This window comes from Nicotiana tabacum, chromosome 17 (assembly GCF_000715075.1).
Source record: "Nicotiana tabacum cultivar K326 chromosome 17, ASM71507v2, whole genome shotgun sequence".
Taxonomy (NCBI): Eukaryota; Viridiplantae; Streptophyta; class Magnoliopsida; order Solanales; family Solanaceae; genus Nicotiana; species Nicotiana tabacum.
The window spans coordinates 77241624-77259043 of NC_134096.1; the positions used below are offsets into that span (position 1 = coordinate 77241624).

Genomic DNA, 17420 nt, shown 5'->3' on the forward strand with positions numbered 1-17420 from the left:
CTCGATTCGGGATGGTCTTGAGGTTGGGTAAGAAGAACAATAAAGAACAGAAAATAAACAATGATGAACAGTAATAGATAGTAAGTGAAATAGAGAGAAGCGTTTTTGTATATGTTTTTCAGTGAATTAATCCCCCCTACAAATGAATGGGGTCCCTCTTTATATAGTAGAGGAATCCTAAATAAGGTACAGTTCTAATAACGGAAACAAATCCCATGATTGGCGTCAATAACCGCTTGATTCGATCTGTTCCGGGATTTCCGCTGAGATCTTCGTTCGGTTGCTAATATTTCACCATTCCGTTATTATGCCTTACTCGAAGTTGGTCATGCTCGGTCTCGATCTTCAGCGAGCACTTCGATCTTCATGCTTCATACTCTGCCATTGAGCTCGAGCCTGGTCTATTACGAACTTACTCTTGAGGCAGCTTCTCATGCCTATGAAATCTGATATGCCCGATTTCGACCGTATACAAACATTTCAAGCAGACAGTACTGCAATATATGGAAAATAAACTAACGAGCATAAGGGCAAAGAACTAAAAGACGTGTTGATCGTACGATCAAAACTCTATTGCATAACCTCCCAAATAATCAGTCCGAGTAAATTTATTGCATAACTTCCCAAAAAATCAGTCCGAATTTCGGATAATACATGCAAATATAAATACATCACTGGCAGTCCGAATACAATTTGAGATGCACTAATCCATGGGTGCAAGTTATCTCAATGATACAAGATAAACGTCCGTCTATAATCATACAAAGATGAGGTAAAAGGCAAAGATAAATTTAAACCTGCATCTACACTGACCAACGTTAGTGAGTGCACAATATTTCATTTTGCAAGCACAAGCTGGAGTAAAAAGAATAACCAGCAAAGGCCTGTGGTTCACCATAACAGACTCCATTTTCAGATTAGAACAGAACTTGAACTACAAGTCAAAATGCAGATATTGCCTCCTGAGTATCCTTCACATAAAGCGGTATTCTCACCCCAAGTTCCCTTAATCGATTTACTATATCATAAAGAAATTCAAAGGTGAGTTTGTATTGTTTGTTAAGATCCTCTCTCACACTTGGCTGGATCCTAAACCACTCTCCCAACAACTTGTGCACATGAGCACGGATCATTCTCCATGGCACTGGATATTTCTCACAAAACCTCAAATATTCTATCAGTAACTCAGCCTGATCTAGCTTATCGTCTTCCTTGAGTCCTACACTGCCCAATCCCCATTCAGCAGTTCGATATCCAGCAAAGAGGGCTGGATTCTCAAGAAGGGGATCGGCTGAAAGTACCCCATTGGCACCAGTTTTCTCCAAGCAGCTGTGTACATCATCGGTGTGCCTAATATTACCATTGGCAAGGACAGGAATCCTAACAGCATTTCTGACAGCCTTGATTGCCTCCCAATTGGCTCTGAATTTCTTCCCATCTTTTTCATCCCTTGTTCGTCCATGCACTGCTAGAAGAGAACAACCTGCATCCTCCAACATCTTTGCATAACTGAGTGTATCTTGCAAATAAGGGAAAATTCGGATCTTGCATGATACTGGAACGCTAAGATTGTTAGCCAGCTTTTCTACAAGAGACTTGACAAGAGAGAGATTATCCATGAGGAAAGCTCCATAATTCCCGCGTTTTGCAATTCGCTGGGGACACCTGCATAGCAAGTAGTAGTTTAGCAAACTGAGCTGATAGCAAAGATGAGTGGAGAAATGATCTGCATAGATAATCCAGGAAATACAGAAACAAAATCTGCGGTCTCGTGCATAAAACAGTTTAGAAGGAAATGCAGAAAGAGAAAATAAAACTATAAATAAAATAAAATATTAAACTGCAAATCTTGATCTGGAAGAAAAACTGCTCTACTCCACGATGTCCTTCACCACAACATAAGCAAGCACATGAATTCAAATATGCAAGTGGAAAAAGAAAATGTAGAGCTAGTTACGGTCTATTAGTCCTGTAATGGAGCTTGTTCCGCTGTTTTCCAACTCTAATTTAGACTTTGTTTAGATTTATACAAGTCGGGAATCAGATATGCTTGTGTGTGAAGAAAGTAGATTCAACTGAATGATGTTTATATGTTTCTTGTCTAATAATTCTAGGTACTAAAGCTTTCCTGATAACTTAGTTCATTTTTTTAATTCCATCATGAACAACACAACAGTAAAACTTAAAAAAATCCATCAAGGTAAGAATTGGAATGTAACCGATCCTACTGTTGTTTTGCAAGACAAAAAAATATGTAACCGATCTAGTCTTGATAAGTCTCGGTGGACACTTAACTATCTTCATTCCTATTCTTGTTTTGCTTCCACTGCCTTCTATTGGACATGGCAATTGGCAATTAGGATTGGGTTTGGGCAGGTATGGAGACCGTCTGAGAAAGAATGGAGTAATTAGCCAAACCACCAACGGTTTCATGTGGGTCAAAAAAGGGAAATTTTGAAACCAAAACTCACAATCAGACCCTCATTTACCTTTAGTTTAGATAACCACTGGCAGTGCACGGGTGTCTATCACCCCAATTGGTTTAGTTAAAAAACATTTTATATGAGCAATGCCCGTATCCCTGTATGATTTCCATGGTTGCAAGCCCCTCCCATTCGGCCCGAGCTTTCTTTCAATTGTGTCTGCTTCAGATTCTATTATGCTGTTACCCTTAGTTATCCGTTTACTCAAAGTTGAATGACCCTCCGGAATCATTCTATCATTCGAAATCACTTAATCTTATCTTATTTTACTAAGACTTCAGAAGAAGTACTGAAGCCACAGATTTTTCATTCTAGAGTGGAGACAAGGTGTAATAGAAATGTCTGCAATCGAGTATATAGCTCTATGAACAAATGGATCCTAATTGCTCCATTAGATACTTTTTTTCCCAAGAGTGGAATCAAGATGCTAAGGTATGTGACTGCATTCATGTTAGTGCAACCTCAATTATCATTAAATACTGAATACGTATTTAGACAAACAACTATCCTTTGTATCACATAAAAGCTCCAGGTACAAATAGAGTATACAAAGACGAAAGAAATTTCTCGAGTGAAATAATGTTCCAGTTACACTGAAAGTTGTATAAAAACAATTATCCCCAATTCTAGAAAAAAATCAAGGTTTTACTTGAATTATACATAGTATGAAGACTTGTTCAATTTTCAAATGCAGCGTAGTCTATATTTCCATGAAATGAAAGGTATGGCGACTCTAGATGTGTTACTTTATATGATCATCGATACTCAAAGCTGGTAAGATATATTATCACTAGAACCAATAACATGGCCCAAGTTTAGACTAGGTTGATGAGCATAGTATATGAGAAAAATCTAGGCATCTTGATTAGGAAACATTGAAAAAGGAGCCTACCCGAAGTTGATGTCCACATAGTCACAATAAGGCTCCACTTTTCGAGCTGCTTTCAGCAAAATGTCTGGATTGTTTGCGCAGAATTGAACAAAAAGTGGACGGTCCTCCTATATAAAATGAAGTAGAATTAGCTGAAATGCAATAATATTGAAGAATTTATGCACAAAGCAGGAACGAAAGAACTTGATAAGAAATTCCATATATGAGTACAAGCAAAAGTAGATACCTTGCAGGTGGTAAAATCCATAGAGCGATATTTTTCATCTTCGGTGAAGAGACGGGAGTGAAGCATAGGAGTATAAGCAGCATCAGCACCATATTTTCGACAAAGAAGACGGAATGGCAGCTCCGAGTTGTCAACCATTGGTGCCACTATACGTTTGGGCTCACCTAGCTTCTTCCAATGAGACCACGCCCTCTCTATCCGAGACACTCCCTTCAGGTAACCATTCGGACGATTCAAAGCCAAGGACTGTGTCTCTTCTAGATCCAAAGGAATAGAGCAAGTCGTGGTGGTTGCGGAACAGAGATATTCGTCCTCCATGTCTTCGTCGTTGAGGTTTAGGGTTTTGGTCGCCATGAAAAGCTTCCCGTGGAAGACAGGTTAGAGTAACGGCTGAATTCTGCAACCGAGAACCGACGGAGATCTAATGACGAGGCAACGGGAACGGTTGCGCAACCCAACGTCGCCGTCGCTACCGCCGCCGTTGCCGTTGAGGTACGGTTAGAATAGGGCGCGAAGGAATATAGACTACCTCGATTGAGGCCTGGGTCCAATTCTATTGGGTCACAGGCCCAATTATGAGTATCGTACAGTAAAACAGCAACGAGACTCAGTGGCCCAAACAAGAAATGACGAGTTCCCTGTTGGCCGAAGTGCAGCAATAGCCACTTTTAAGCCCACTATTTAAAATATATCCATAATTTATAATGTATTTAAAAATTAGTCAATTTACCCAAATTTCAGGATTAAGTATCCAGAATTTAGAAATTCAGGACTTAGTGTCCTGAATTTTTAAGCTGCTAATTTGAAATTCAGAACTAAGTATCCTAAATTTCTGAACTACTAATTTAAAATTCAGGACATAAGAATCGAACATCTATACTATACTTGTTTAACGGGTCGGGTTGACCCATTTTCGGATCGGCCCATACCGGTTGTAAGTCGGACTGTCCCGGACCGGTAGTTAGGGGGCGGGTTTAGGGGGGTTAGAGGGGTTGGTCCTTTTTTAAAAAATCGGTTAATCGGACCGGTCAAACCTGATCAACAAAAAATACCGTTGAACCGGTTAACCGGACCGGACCGGTTCAACGGCTATAAATCTGAATTTTTATTTTTATTTTTTTAAAGTGATATGACTGTTGGCAACGGTCAGCTTCAATTTGGTCGTTGCCCAACGGGTTGATTGCAAGAATAGCCCTTTTTGGGCAATTCTTTTTTAAAAAATAACACTTTTAGTAATTACTAATTTAGCCCTTGGAAAAATTATAAATACATCCCCCCCTCCCCTCCCCCCCCCCCCAATTTTCTTCATTTCTTCCCTCATCTCTCATTTCTCAAACTCATATTCTCAATTATCATTCTCGCAATCAACTATTTTGCTCTCATTTTTTTGGAATTTAATTTATCGTATTATTTATTATTGAACTTCAAACTTTGAACAACTGACATTTCTTCGTGGTAACATTGGAGTTGCGAAATCATCAAGTGTTCAATTTATTGCCGAATTCGGTGCACTCCCTCCAACTCTTTCTCTTATTTACTATTTAATTTTTGCTAGTAGTTAAATTTTCACAATATGTTTAATGCTGCAAAAAGAGTTTGTAATAAGGTTGCTAATCGGGGTAATCGAAAAAATAGAAAAAGAGGTACTACTTCAACATCTGGTAGTAATTTAAATGACTCTACATATATTTCTGAAACATTATCTGATAATAATATAGATTATGAACAATTACAGAAAGATTTCGGTATAGAAGATAATGAATTAAAAATTGAAGATGAGACATATAGCTGAAATTTCTTTTCAACTCTCTGAATTTAAGAAGAAAGAAAAATATAAGGATGTTGTTGAAAAAATGCAAGCAAAATTCAAAATATATTTCTTTCCAATTCCTCTGATTTACTTAATTGGTGCTGTTTTAAATCCTTCTATTAAGATGTCTGATTGTCACCAATTAATAAATGCTTTATATACTTATATGGAGATTGGACCAACTGAAACCCCAGATATATATTATTGTATGAACAAGCTAAATGATTATTTACAACAATTATATAATTATTATGCAAATATAGTTGATGATGTTGCTCTTAATGTAGGCAATGTTAATCCCACTATGCATTGTACCACTTCTACTACTATGGATGATGATGAAGGCCTTGATAGTTTTAATATCTGGTCTATATTTCCTATCACTCAAACCAGTAGCAGGAACATTGATGAACTTTGATTCTACTTGCAAAAGCAAAAAGAGCATCGCACAAAGGAATTATCATCGTTGGGATGGTGACATGAGAATGAAAAGCAATTTTCTGTTCTTTCCGCTATGGCTCAGGACGTGTTGAATGTGTCAATTTCAACTGTTGAATCAAAGAGTGCATTTAGTCTAGCAAGACAACAACTTGGAGACATCCCTCACTCATTGGGAAGCAATGCTTTGGAAGTTTTAGTATGTTTCAGAGATTGGATTAGACCAGAACGAAGAAATCAGGGACGTGAAGATGTTGATAGACCAGAAGACGAGAAACTTGGAGATATATTAACACATGGTAACCCACCTGAATTTAACACTCAAGAAGATGGCCAAAAAGTTCATATTGATTATGAAAAACTTACTAAGGCAATGCAAAACCTTTGAATTTACTCTTTTTCGTTAATTTACTAGTTGTTAAATGTAAACTTCAATTTGTAAGTTTGAAATAAAAAAAGCACTTGCAAATTATAAGTGCAATTATTTTTCCATTTTCATTGTATTCTATTATCTTAAATTCTTAATGTAACAATGAAATATTCAAATATAAGGATTTTAAAGCCTTTGCATCCTTTATTCAAACACTCTTTTTATAAGATTATTTTTTTATTTTATATTTTTACTTTATATTAATATAAATTACGATAGTTATACAAAATACAAAAAAAAATAAATAATAATAATAACATTAACCCGGCCCGTCCCCTTGGACCCATAACCGTTCCGGTTCATTTTTACCCGGATGGACCCGGACCCGTTAAGCCCGGTATGAAAAAATTGGTAACCGGCCCGGATTGGAAACAGGCCAGTCACCTTTTTTCTCAACCCGGCCCGGCCCCACCCACCCGTTAAACACCTTTAATCTATATACAATTTCTGAACTTTAGGACACGATGTCCTGAAGTTTGAATTTTGAGGTTTAAACTCTAGGACTTCGAGACTAAGTATCCTCAATTTGAAAATTCAGGACTTAGTGTCCTGAATTTTTGAGCTGCTAATTTAAAATTCAGGACATAAGATTCGAACTTCTGGACATAATTTTCAAACTTTAGGACACGATGTCCTTAAGTTTGAATTTTTAGGTTTAAACTCTAGGACGTAGTGTCCTGGAGTTTGAGCAAAATTAACAAATCTTTAAATACATTGTAAATTGTCGATATATTTTAAATAATATGCTTAAAAGTGACTACCTGGTGTCATTTCCACTTCCCCATTTCCAATTTATATGATGTACACATTGTACATTTTGAGACATTCTATTTTACCAAATATAATTTTCACTAATAATTACTCCCTCGATTGTACTTTATGTGGCATGATTTAAAGTATGAGGATCAAAGTTATTAATTTTGGATCGTAAAATTAGACATATGTTCTTTAAGTGTTTGTAAATAAATTTTACATATTAAAAAAAGTATTACGTATAAGTTTATAACTTATAATTCAAAATATTTATAAATACTTTAAAAAAAAGTATGGTCAAAGAACAACCATGGTGAATTAATATTTAATAGTAATGTTGCCACATAAAGTGGAACATAGTATATTTTATTCAATTCTTTCAACTTTTAAGATTCAAATATATCCAACTATTGAAATTTAAAATGGTAATACATCTTATTATGGGTGTTCGTCGGTCGGTACGATATTTAGACAATTCGGTTCGGTATTCAATTTTTTAAAATGCTATACCAATACCATACCTAATTAAATTCGGCCTGGTTCGGCTTTTCTCCGTTCGATTTTGATTTATTCGGTTTGCTAACTTTGATTTGTTTGACTCGAATATTAACTACTACATAAAATTATAGACTATAATATTCTTACGTAAAGTACTCAAAAATACAAAAATAAAAATATTATAATATATTGAAAAAAAAAATAGAATCCAAAAAAGCTAAACCTAGACGGGAGAAAAGCTGAAACGCAAGTAAGCAACCAAAGAAAAGGTGGAAAGACAAGTATAGTGGGAAAAAAAGTGGTAAAAGTTAAAAAAACTATAAAAATAATGGAAAGTAAAATTTAGAACTTTAATATTTATGTTATAATTAATAATATATGTATTGTATAATTTAGTATATATTTCGGTACGATATCGATATTTAGGTATTTTATTTTTAAATATCGAATACCATATATCAAGTTTTTAAAAATAATTTAAACCAAATACCAAAATATCAATTTTTTCTGTTTTAATATGATAATTTGATATTTACCAAATTATGCATAGCCCTACATCTTTATCTGTTATCGTTACTGTAACTAACAGTTTTTCATAGTGATTTTTTACTGCAAATGAGATGGAACCTCTCTCTCATGCTAAAATTTTGAATGAACTATGCAAGCCCATGAAATAAAAGCAGCATGCTTCTGAAAATTAATTATATACAAAATAATTGCAAGATGACGACAGAAAACAATTTGAAGACGACAGAAATGAAAAATAGGTCTCAAAAGAGCAAAGACGAAACAAACTTGTATGCATGTATATTCGTTAGCTCACCCCGGAGGCAGGGGCCGATGTAACTTTATAACATCGGGTTCAATTAAATCTATAATTTTTGACGCGGAGCACAAAATTATGTAAAAAAAATTGCTAAAATCATAATAAATTATAGATATGAACCCATAACTTTAGGATATAATGAGTTCAATACTAAAAATCTTAAGGTTGAATCCATACAATTTAAATCTTGGATTCGCCACTGCCCGTAGACATAAACAAGATACAAACTTATTAACAAATTCAAAATATAAAGCAGGGTATTGACTGATGAAAAAAAAAGTTAGAACATCGATTAGCGACATATATAGATCACTTCTTAAGTCCAAGGCTCTAAACTTTACCCACTACTATCATGATTAGCTAAGACAGCTTAGTGTGTACACCAAAGAATTAGTGACATTGTGCCAAATACAAAACGATTAAGAAATCCATAATGGAGATTGTGAACAGCAAATCAGCTTCGAAGTGTATATATGATCGAATTTTAATATTGTATTCTCCTATTTTAATATGTACTTTAATTTCCTCCTTTTAAAAACCAAACACGTTTTTCTTTTCTCTTATCATTTCTTAGGAAGTAGGGTGGATTGCAAGCAAATTATATTTTATATGTTACTAAAGTTAATTCAACTGCATAATTTATTACGATTTAACTTATATGAAATTTTTTACACCGTACTCAATGTATTTAGTTTGTTACATATATTATTTACTTATCGGCAAATGACCAAATATATCTCTGTACTTTCAAAAATGGTCTAAGACTACCCCTCGTTATACTATTGGGTTATCTATACCCCTGCAGTCATACTTTGGGTTCAAATATACCCCTCATTTAAACGGAGGGACACATGTCATCATCCTATTGGCCAATTCTAAATATCTCCCAATTAATTAAGAAGACCCATTACCCATACCCGAAAAATAATTTTCTAAAGCAATTTTATTTTTTTTGTAAAAATTGGAAAAAACTAAAATATTTAAAAATTGGAAAAAAACTAAAATATTTTTTACTAAAAACTATAAAAAATAAAAATATTTTTTTTCCAGTTTTTTCAAAAAACCTGCTTTAAAAAAAAACTGAAAAATATTTTCTAAAATAATGTTTTTGTAAAAACTGAAACAAAAACTGAAAAGTAATTTTCTAAAGCAATGTTTTTGTAAAAACTAAAAAAACTGAATATTTTTTTACTAAAAGCTGAAGAATCGAAAAAAGAATTCTAGTTTTTAGAAAAATATTGCTTTAAAAAAACGGAAAATAAATTTCTAAAGCAATTTGTTTTGTAAAAACTAAAAAAAAAAACTGAAAAGCAATTTTCTAAAGCAATATTTTTGCAAAAACTGAAAAAACAATTTTTTTCCCCAGTTTTTAGTTAAAAACATTTCAGTTTTTTCCAGTTTTTAATTGCTATAGAAAATTGCTTTTCAGTTTTTCTAAAACAGTTTTTTTGTAAAAACTGGAGAAAAAATATTTTCGTTTTTTTTTTCAGTTTTTAGTAAAACAAATTCAGTTTTTTTTTTCCAGTTTTTACAAAAAAAAAATTGCTTTAGAAAATTATTTTTCGGGTATGGGTAATAGGTCTTTTTAATTAATTGGGAGATATTTAGAATTGGCCAGTAGGACGATGACACGTGTTCCTCCGTTTAAATGAGGGGTATATTTGAACCCAAAGTATGAGTGCAGGGGTATAGATAATCCAATAATATAACGAGGGGTATTCATAGATCATTTTCAAAAGTACAAGAGTATATTTAGACCTTTGCCGTTTACTTATTGTATAGATTACCAAAACTAACGTTACTATATATAGTTGCATATTGTTGTAGGTCACTTACAGAGGCGGCTCAACAAAAGTTGGGGCCTAAAGCCATATCTTAATAAGAGGCCTTAAATTATCTAATATAATATTTTTTCTGTTTCTTGTTTGTTTTCGATTGCGTTCGAACCTTTTTGTATGTATCTTGATCATTCACTCGGTTATCTGCTAGGTCCCACCACTAGAGATACTCGGTAACTCAACCTCAGTAAGGCTTATATTATATTTTATAAGAAACATATATTGACAGTTAAGATGGTGTCTTTATAAATCTTATAATGTTATAATCTCAATTTTGTACCATAAGTAGATATCAAAAAATTCATTCATTTGGGATAATTCAAGTCTATTTTGAACTCTACTTTTTATAAGAAATAATCGTCTCCAACAAATGCTTTATTTTTTTAATTGCAAAGTCGTCACCAAGTTACTCATTTTCAGAAATATTGCAGGTTTCTTATAAATTTCAATTATTTATCCGAATAACCTCTTTATTTTTTTAATCTAATAATCTAATTCTCTAATCTCTTTATTAATAAATTTTATAATATATAAAATATAAAATAAAAAAAATAATTTTGGGGCCTTGAACTCTGGGGAGCCTAAAGCAATTACTTTAGTGGCCTCCCCGTTGAGCGAACACTGGTCACTTAAACTGTACTCATTTTTAGGTTTATATTCTTTCATGCGGCCGGTAACTTCTATACGTAACAGTGTAAAAAAATTAAATATCGGTTCACCCAAATAATAACTATGGGTAACAGTCCATAAAAAGTGATATTCCAAAATATAAGACATAGCACTAAAAATTCGATGGATTGTAAGTGTATATATTCTTTTATTGCGTGTGGCAAGGGAAAATCAACGAAAGAAGGGCAGAAAATAAGACCACAAAATGACCACGAAGGTTGACACGGACGGACACATCCATACACTAGAATTCCATGCATGATATATCAGCAGGTTTGACGTTGAGCAAATTAAAGAGAAAAAGAGGGCGCAGGAGAAAAACAAAAGGTAGGTCCCCATACTTTGAACCATAATAACTCTATTCTTCAATCTCCCCATCTGCTCTTCTTTGACTTGTGAACCAAAAACATTGATTTCCATCATCCTTTTTTGCGTGGGGTTCAAGACTTTTCACACCATTCATTTCAGTATACTTCAGTCTTATTTCTAAAACTACAGCCAGCCATTTTTGTCTCATATCCCATTCTCAACCAACAAAGGATCTAGAAATTTCAAGTATGTGATAATATTCTAGCATTCATGCACCAAGTCATTTTTTAGATAATAATACAAATTAGAGGTAGATTTAGGTTTCATGTGGTTAAGTTGAATCTATTCCTTTATGTATAATAAAATCAAATTCATTCTAAACTCATTGACCTCGGATCATAACTTGTCTCTGATCTATGCATATTTAATATGTGTATGTTGTGTCTTCTAAAATATGCAATTATATATAGCTTGAAACTTAAAGTAGTAATGCACTCATACTCTTTCTGGTGAAATATCTTGTGCAAATAAGTATTCATCCGAGATTATACATCCACATGTTCCGAAGCAAACACACAAGTTTCCATTTACGTCTCTCCTCCTTACTAGAGTATTAGTCATTAGTATGGTAAGTACAAAAGTAAATTAGCCGTCCCATTTTCCCAACTACCATCTTAATTCCTATCTTCCCTTATAATTCAAACTCCGAGTCTTTTAATTCCTTTTTGGTAAGTCAACCGTCCCAAACACGACATCTAAAGCAACCATTTACATCAACAACAAGGGTGCTCCACTACGGCATCATCATTTTTTGACCAAGTCACTTTCTTGCTTTTACTTTCGATCAACCATTTAAACCATCCAAAGAAAATAATGATAATAATTAACCATAATTAAATTTTAAAAGCTACAGCTACTCCATTAGATGATGTTTAACTCTATTTGATCAATAGAAATGAGGGCAAGTTAGGCATCCGAGGACAAAAGCAACCAAGTAATTAACAAGTAAATAAGGTCAAAATGCATCAACTCTTTCTTTGAATTATTTAAGCGCAAAAATTCCATTATCCCCCCCCCCCCCCCCCCGCGTCGCACATACACACTAAAAAATCCTTCTTTAATTATGCTTTTTACGACAATTGGTTTAGACACCGTGACTGTCGACCTAAATAAAACTACACGTAATTGACCATCATGCGGAACTAATATCTGAAAAATAAATCAGATGACATGCTAAACATGTGAAATTACACTGAAGTATAAAATTTACTTACATCAACATTGTTAAAAATTAAATCCATTGAAAACGAAATGCAAGCCCAGCACTTTCGCAAGGAATAAAGTACTTAGTTAATTGCGATGCTTAATCTCCTTTGAGATAGAACTAAAGACTCAACTAGTTCTAAACATATATATTACTCCAGTTTACATTGATAGGAAAACCCTTCTTCTTTGTAGGGCAAATAAAGCTATATTAATATCACTACAATTTGTTCTAACTAAGAAGACTCTAAAATGAGACTACTTGTTTCTGCAACTGAAAGGGAATGATTATGCTCGCCTTCGTACGTAACAATCAGCATTGTTGGATCATCCAAAGCTCTCTCAACATGTTTTCGTGCTGGACATCCTCTTACACTACTACACTTGTAGTATCCCCTGTTTATATATGGATAAACAATATTTAGATTTCGAAAAATACTTGAGCTTTATTAAAAAAAAATCCAATATACGTGATTTTTCTCTAGATTAATTACCTTGGGTGTGGAGATCCTTTAATTGGTTTCTGTCCATATTTCCTCCAGGAGTAATCATCAGGTGGTATATCTGCCATCTTCATGCTTATTGCCGGAACTCTAACTACCCTCTTCAGCCTTAACTTCCTGTAAAAATAAGTTAAGAATTCATTTCACTAAAACTATCATACTAGACTATATCAAAGACGTAATTAAGTAAATAAACATGTATTTTCTCTAATTAACTTAGGATTTTAAATAAGATAATCACATAATTAATCATTCGTATCCGAGTAGAGGTCCAAGGTTGAATTAGTTTCACCAACACACATTACAAAAAATATTTGGGACATATTTAGCTAATGAAAATGAATCGGATACACTAGATTGGGGCGGAGTCAAAGACCAAGTTATAGATTTGACCGAACCAATAACTTTGGTTCATATTTGTCTTTAAAAAAAAAATCATATGTAACACTACAATTAATTAAACTTTAAATTCTGATTATGCTTGTGCCCTTAACATAATCAAGTAAATAAAGGTGTGCGCTCTAACATATTAAGCTTTTACATAAAATTGTTACAATTCAACAACTCAACGGACTAAATGCCAAAGATGATATAAAAGTGAATTTGGTTACCTTCTTTTGGAACAATGGCATCGGCCAGAAGATCCACTGCACTTGCCAGATACGGCATTTTCCGATGAACTGCACTTTCTTTTCAAGGAAGAAGAAGACAAAGGAGGCCTTCCAGCAGAATTAGAGACCTGAGAAAGATTGGTAATTTGGAAAGCTGAAGATGAAGAATGTTGCTTGCTCTCTGTTTCTCCTGTTAACGTTGAGATATTGAACGAGTTCGTACGAGACATCTCCGGAGAATAAGAGAAACTAATGGTCTTTGGAACCAGAGGGAGTTGTTGACTATAATTTTCATAAGAAACAAGAGGTATTTGTTGGATCGGAGTAGGATAATACACTTTAGTGTCAACATAATCTTTGGTAGGATTTTGAGAAGAAGAAGAAGCCACAGGGGCTCTTCTAAATCTAGCATGGCCAGTTCTGTTTCGATCTAGAAGTGAAATTACCTTCTTGAACTTTGTAACAGCAGCATTTGCCACCGTTTCAATTTCCATAGGAGAGTTATTTTGCTTTAAATATCCCTGTTTTTGATGCTGTATTTGTTGAGACTGAGTCTGAGATAACAATCTGATGAGTTTCTCAACACTTTCAAGACCAGAAGAAGCTTCTTGTACAACTGCTTTTTCTTCCAATTTGGTCACGAACGTACAATTCCTAGTGTTTCCGTAATCCATCATTAGTTCCACAGCCATAATTAGCTACTTTGGAAAGCTGAGAAGTATAGTAATTTGGGCAACTAGAAACATCAATGAATTATGGGATATTGGAAGAAGAGAGAGTTGATAAAGAGTCAAAGTGATGGCTTTGGTGAGGTTATAAGAAAAAGAAAAAGAAAGGGAAAGTGAAAATGTTATGATAAAGTAAACAGTAGGTGACTTACCTGTCACTCTAATCTAACTTCTGCCTCGTCAAATTTAGGTGCGAATACGATCGGACACATTAGATTGCTTTGGCCTTTACGAGGGCTTCTTTTCTTTTTTTTACTTTTTTCTTTCTTTAGGTCAAAAAAAAAGAAATGTGAATACCATTGTACCAGTTATTAATATGAGACTAGTTATTGTTTTGGACTATTTTAAATATGCTTATTATAAATGTTACTATTTAAGAAATTAGAGAATAAATGTCTTAAATTCAAGCCAAAAATGGGATATTCAGATTCAATCCTGCCATTAAGACAAGCAGTAACAAAAAGCAACATAGTAATAATTTTACCACTTTATTCTTTTGTAGAGTTGGATTCTGGAATAGTAGGAGTAACCTTTTTTTATAGAAAACTTTTCTTTTTCTTTCCTCGAGGGCTGCGAAAGATCAAAGAAGAGAATAAAATGCTTTAATAAAATAGTTTTTAATTATTCAGGTCTGAAACGAAGGGGTCATGTACTGGTGGTCATTGACCTTTTCTTTGGGAATAGGGGTGGGGCCAAGTACTCAGTGGGGCCCAATGGGTCTTTTGGGGGAAATTTGAACTGTTCGGGTCAAAGGAGTGTGACAAGGCCGTCCGATTCACGAGATAGTCGTGTTTGATTTGGAGGATTTGTTGTTGGTTACCGTATTTCTTTTTTAATTTTTTTTGTCATACTAACGTTAACGTAGAAATTTATAGATCAAAGACAAATCGGGGAATGATAGACTGTATGGAATTTGAACTATACATATTATATCGAGATTTTCTGAAGTTCTAGAATTTCTGAGTTCACAAAGCAGTTTTTTGCAAAAATTATTTGCCTGAACTAAATCTTTACAAAAAATATATTTTTTAAATGTTTTAACTCAGTTTTTAAAATTTTGTAGAAAAACTCAAAAAACCTAACGATATCACTATATTATAAGATTTGGAGGTAAATTGCATAATAATTGGAGGTATTTAGTTACGTACTACTTCTTCTACTTCATCTTTTTTTTTTTTTGGGGGGGGGGGGGGTGTCCTATTTAGTTGACTTTTCTGAATCTCTTTGTGAGTTTGTGGCTTTGTATTACTGTAATTTACTTACCAGAGGATAGAATTTTGTTTAAATTCCATTTGTCCGCATTTACGCTTTCGAAATAGTGCAGGAATTTCGTATCAATTCCATTTTGTCCATATTTATTTATTTAAATTTTATTTTATCTTGAGCCTTGACTTCATCTTCTAGAATGTATATAATGCTTTTTTATAAGTCTTACCCCTTCAATTGGTTTTAGCCAGCATAGTTGCGTTGACAGTAGATTATAGGTTTGACTCATTTATTTTCACGAAGTAGTTTAAATTAGAAAAAAAAACAATAATAAATTTATTTGGATAGAATTAGAAATTCTCGTAGACTTACTCTTCCAAAATAGTGAGAAAAGGATAAAGATAAAAGACTTAGCTACGACTCTTTCAAATGGGTTAAGCACAACATTAGTTAGGTAAGGAATTAATCCATTTCGAGTCATTGTTTGTTGGACGAACTTTTCACAGGACAATACTGCAGTTGAGCACTTTTTGTGAAGACTCATCAGTATCTCTTTATTTGAGTTGTCCATTGAATATATGAATATATGATACCTAAAGCTATGAGATATAAAACACAAGAAGGGTAACAACTATAACAAGGACCAATAATAATAAAATAGAAACATAGGTCGCAATAGTAATTCCATTAATGGTGAAGAAAAATAATTTTTAGTTTAGCTATCTACCTTGTTAACAATTGATATGATCATGATTAATCAAACTCTATTGAATAGTGATCACTTATCAAAAATGACTAGTAATAACCAAAGGTGAATTCGAATGGTAGAATTCGGTTTCGAGATCAGAATTCTATCACTACTTTTTCGATGAATTCGAAATCTATTTTATATATATATATATATATATATATATATACTTACTAAGTAAATCTTTTAACATATATATAATATCCAAATCAACGCTACTCGATTAGATGAATTCATAAGTTACCTTCTAAGTTCGTCACTGATAATTAATAATTAAATGATTGAATAACCTAGAGCAATGTGCCTACGATACTTAGTTGATATTCACACAAGCATGTTATATACACTAAAAGGTGTAAAGCATATCCTAGTTGAAAATGGGATATGCTTTTCTTGCCTTGTCACATGCTATATAGGGCCTAGGATGGCATTGTATAAGGATTAGCCCGGCATAGTATAATACTGGATATATTGTTGTTGTTGTTGTTGACGGGAACGTATAAGGATTATTACTGCCTTCTCTCCTTGATTATGAGATTATAAGGATTTTTGCTCTTTTTTTCTTCTAGTTAAACTGATATATTGAAATCGATTACACTAAGGAGTTTCCATTTTATTGAAAGAAGGACATTGGTGAAAAATCGACACCAGATGATTTTACATTGCTACTTATACAAACGCATAACATAGAACAGGATTTATTTTCCCATTTTCTGAGCAACTTGTGCCAATTAAAACTAAGCATTTTGAATTCTAAAGGTGTTTCTTGTTTAACCAAAAAATAAATTTTTTAGTTAAAGCCTATTTTTAGAAGAATTCGGGTTACTGATAACCAAATAATTCCTTACTTCCTCAGTAATTCACTTAAAGTTGACAAAAAGTAGCTAAAAAGAAAGAATAATTGATTGCACTGAATAAGCAAGAGAAAGTGAATATATTTCGATAGTACTCAGAATGTGTTTTTACAAATGAGATTCTCCCCCCTCCCTTATATAGGAGTTTACAAATATAACGTTTTCTCCTATTTATTGCGGAATCATTATGAGCTTTAATGACATTAATTGTCCATTATGATTGGTAATCGTAACTGTCTATGAAGATTTTGTAATGATTCTGATTCCCCTTCTTCATTAATTGTAGGTTCGTGAATCTTTCCTCTTTTCAGTCTTGATTCATTCCGCCCGTGCCT

At 33.5% G+C, this 17420-nt stretch overlaps 2 protein-coding genes across 2 annotated transcripts; both read right to left on the bottom strand.

The window, feature by feature from the left end:
• Positions 1-586: 586 nt before the first annotated feature.
• On the bottom strand, positions 587-4088 carry LOC107817793 (uncharacterized). Its single transcript, XM_016643664.2, has 3 exons — positions 3602-4088; positions 3376-3482; positions 587-1665 (listed from the first exon to the last, which is right to left on the bottom strand). The coding sequence occupies exons 1-3, from the start codon at positions 3953-3955 to the stop codon at positions 942-944; spliced, it is 1185 nt and encodes a 394-aa protein (XP_016499150.1). The 5' UTR covers positions 3956-4088; the 3' UTR covers positions 587-941.
• An 8481-nt stretch (positions 4089-12569) lies between these two features.
• Positions 12570-14366, bottom strand: LOC107817286 (putative WRKY transcription factor 15). Its single transcript, XM_016643087.2, has 3 exons — positions 13550-14366; positions 12930-13055; positions 12570-12831 (listed from the first exon to the last, which is right to left on the bottom strand). The coding sequence occupies exons 1-3, from the start codon at positions 14239-14241 to the stop codon at positions 12672-12674; spliced, it is 978 nt and encodes a 325-aa protein (XP_016498573.1). The 5' UTR covers positions 14242-14366; the 3' UTR covers positions 12570-12671.
• Positions 14367-17420: the final 3054 nt, after the last annotated feature.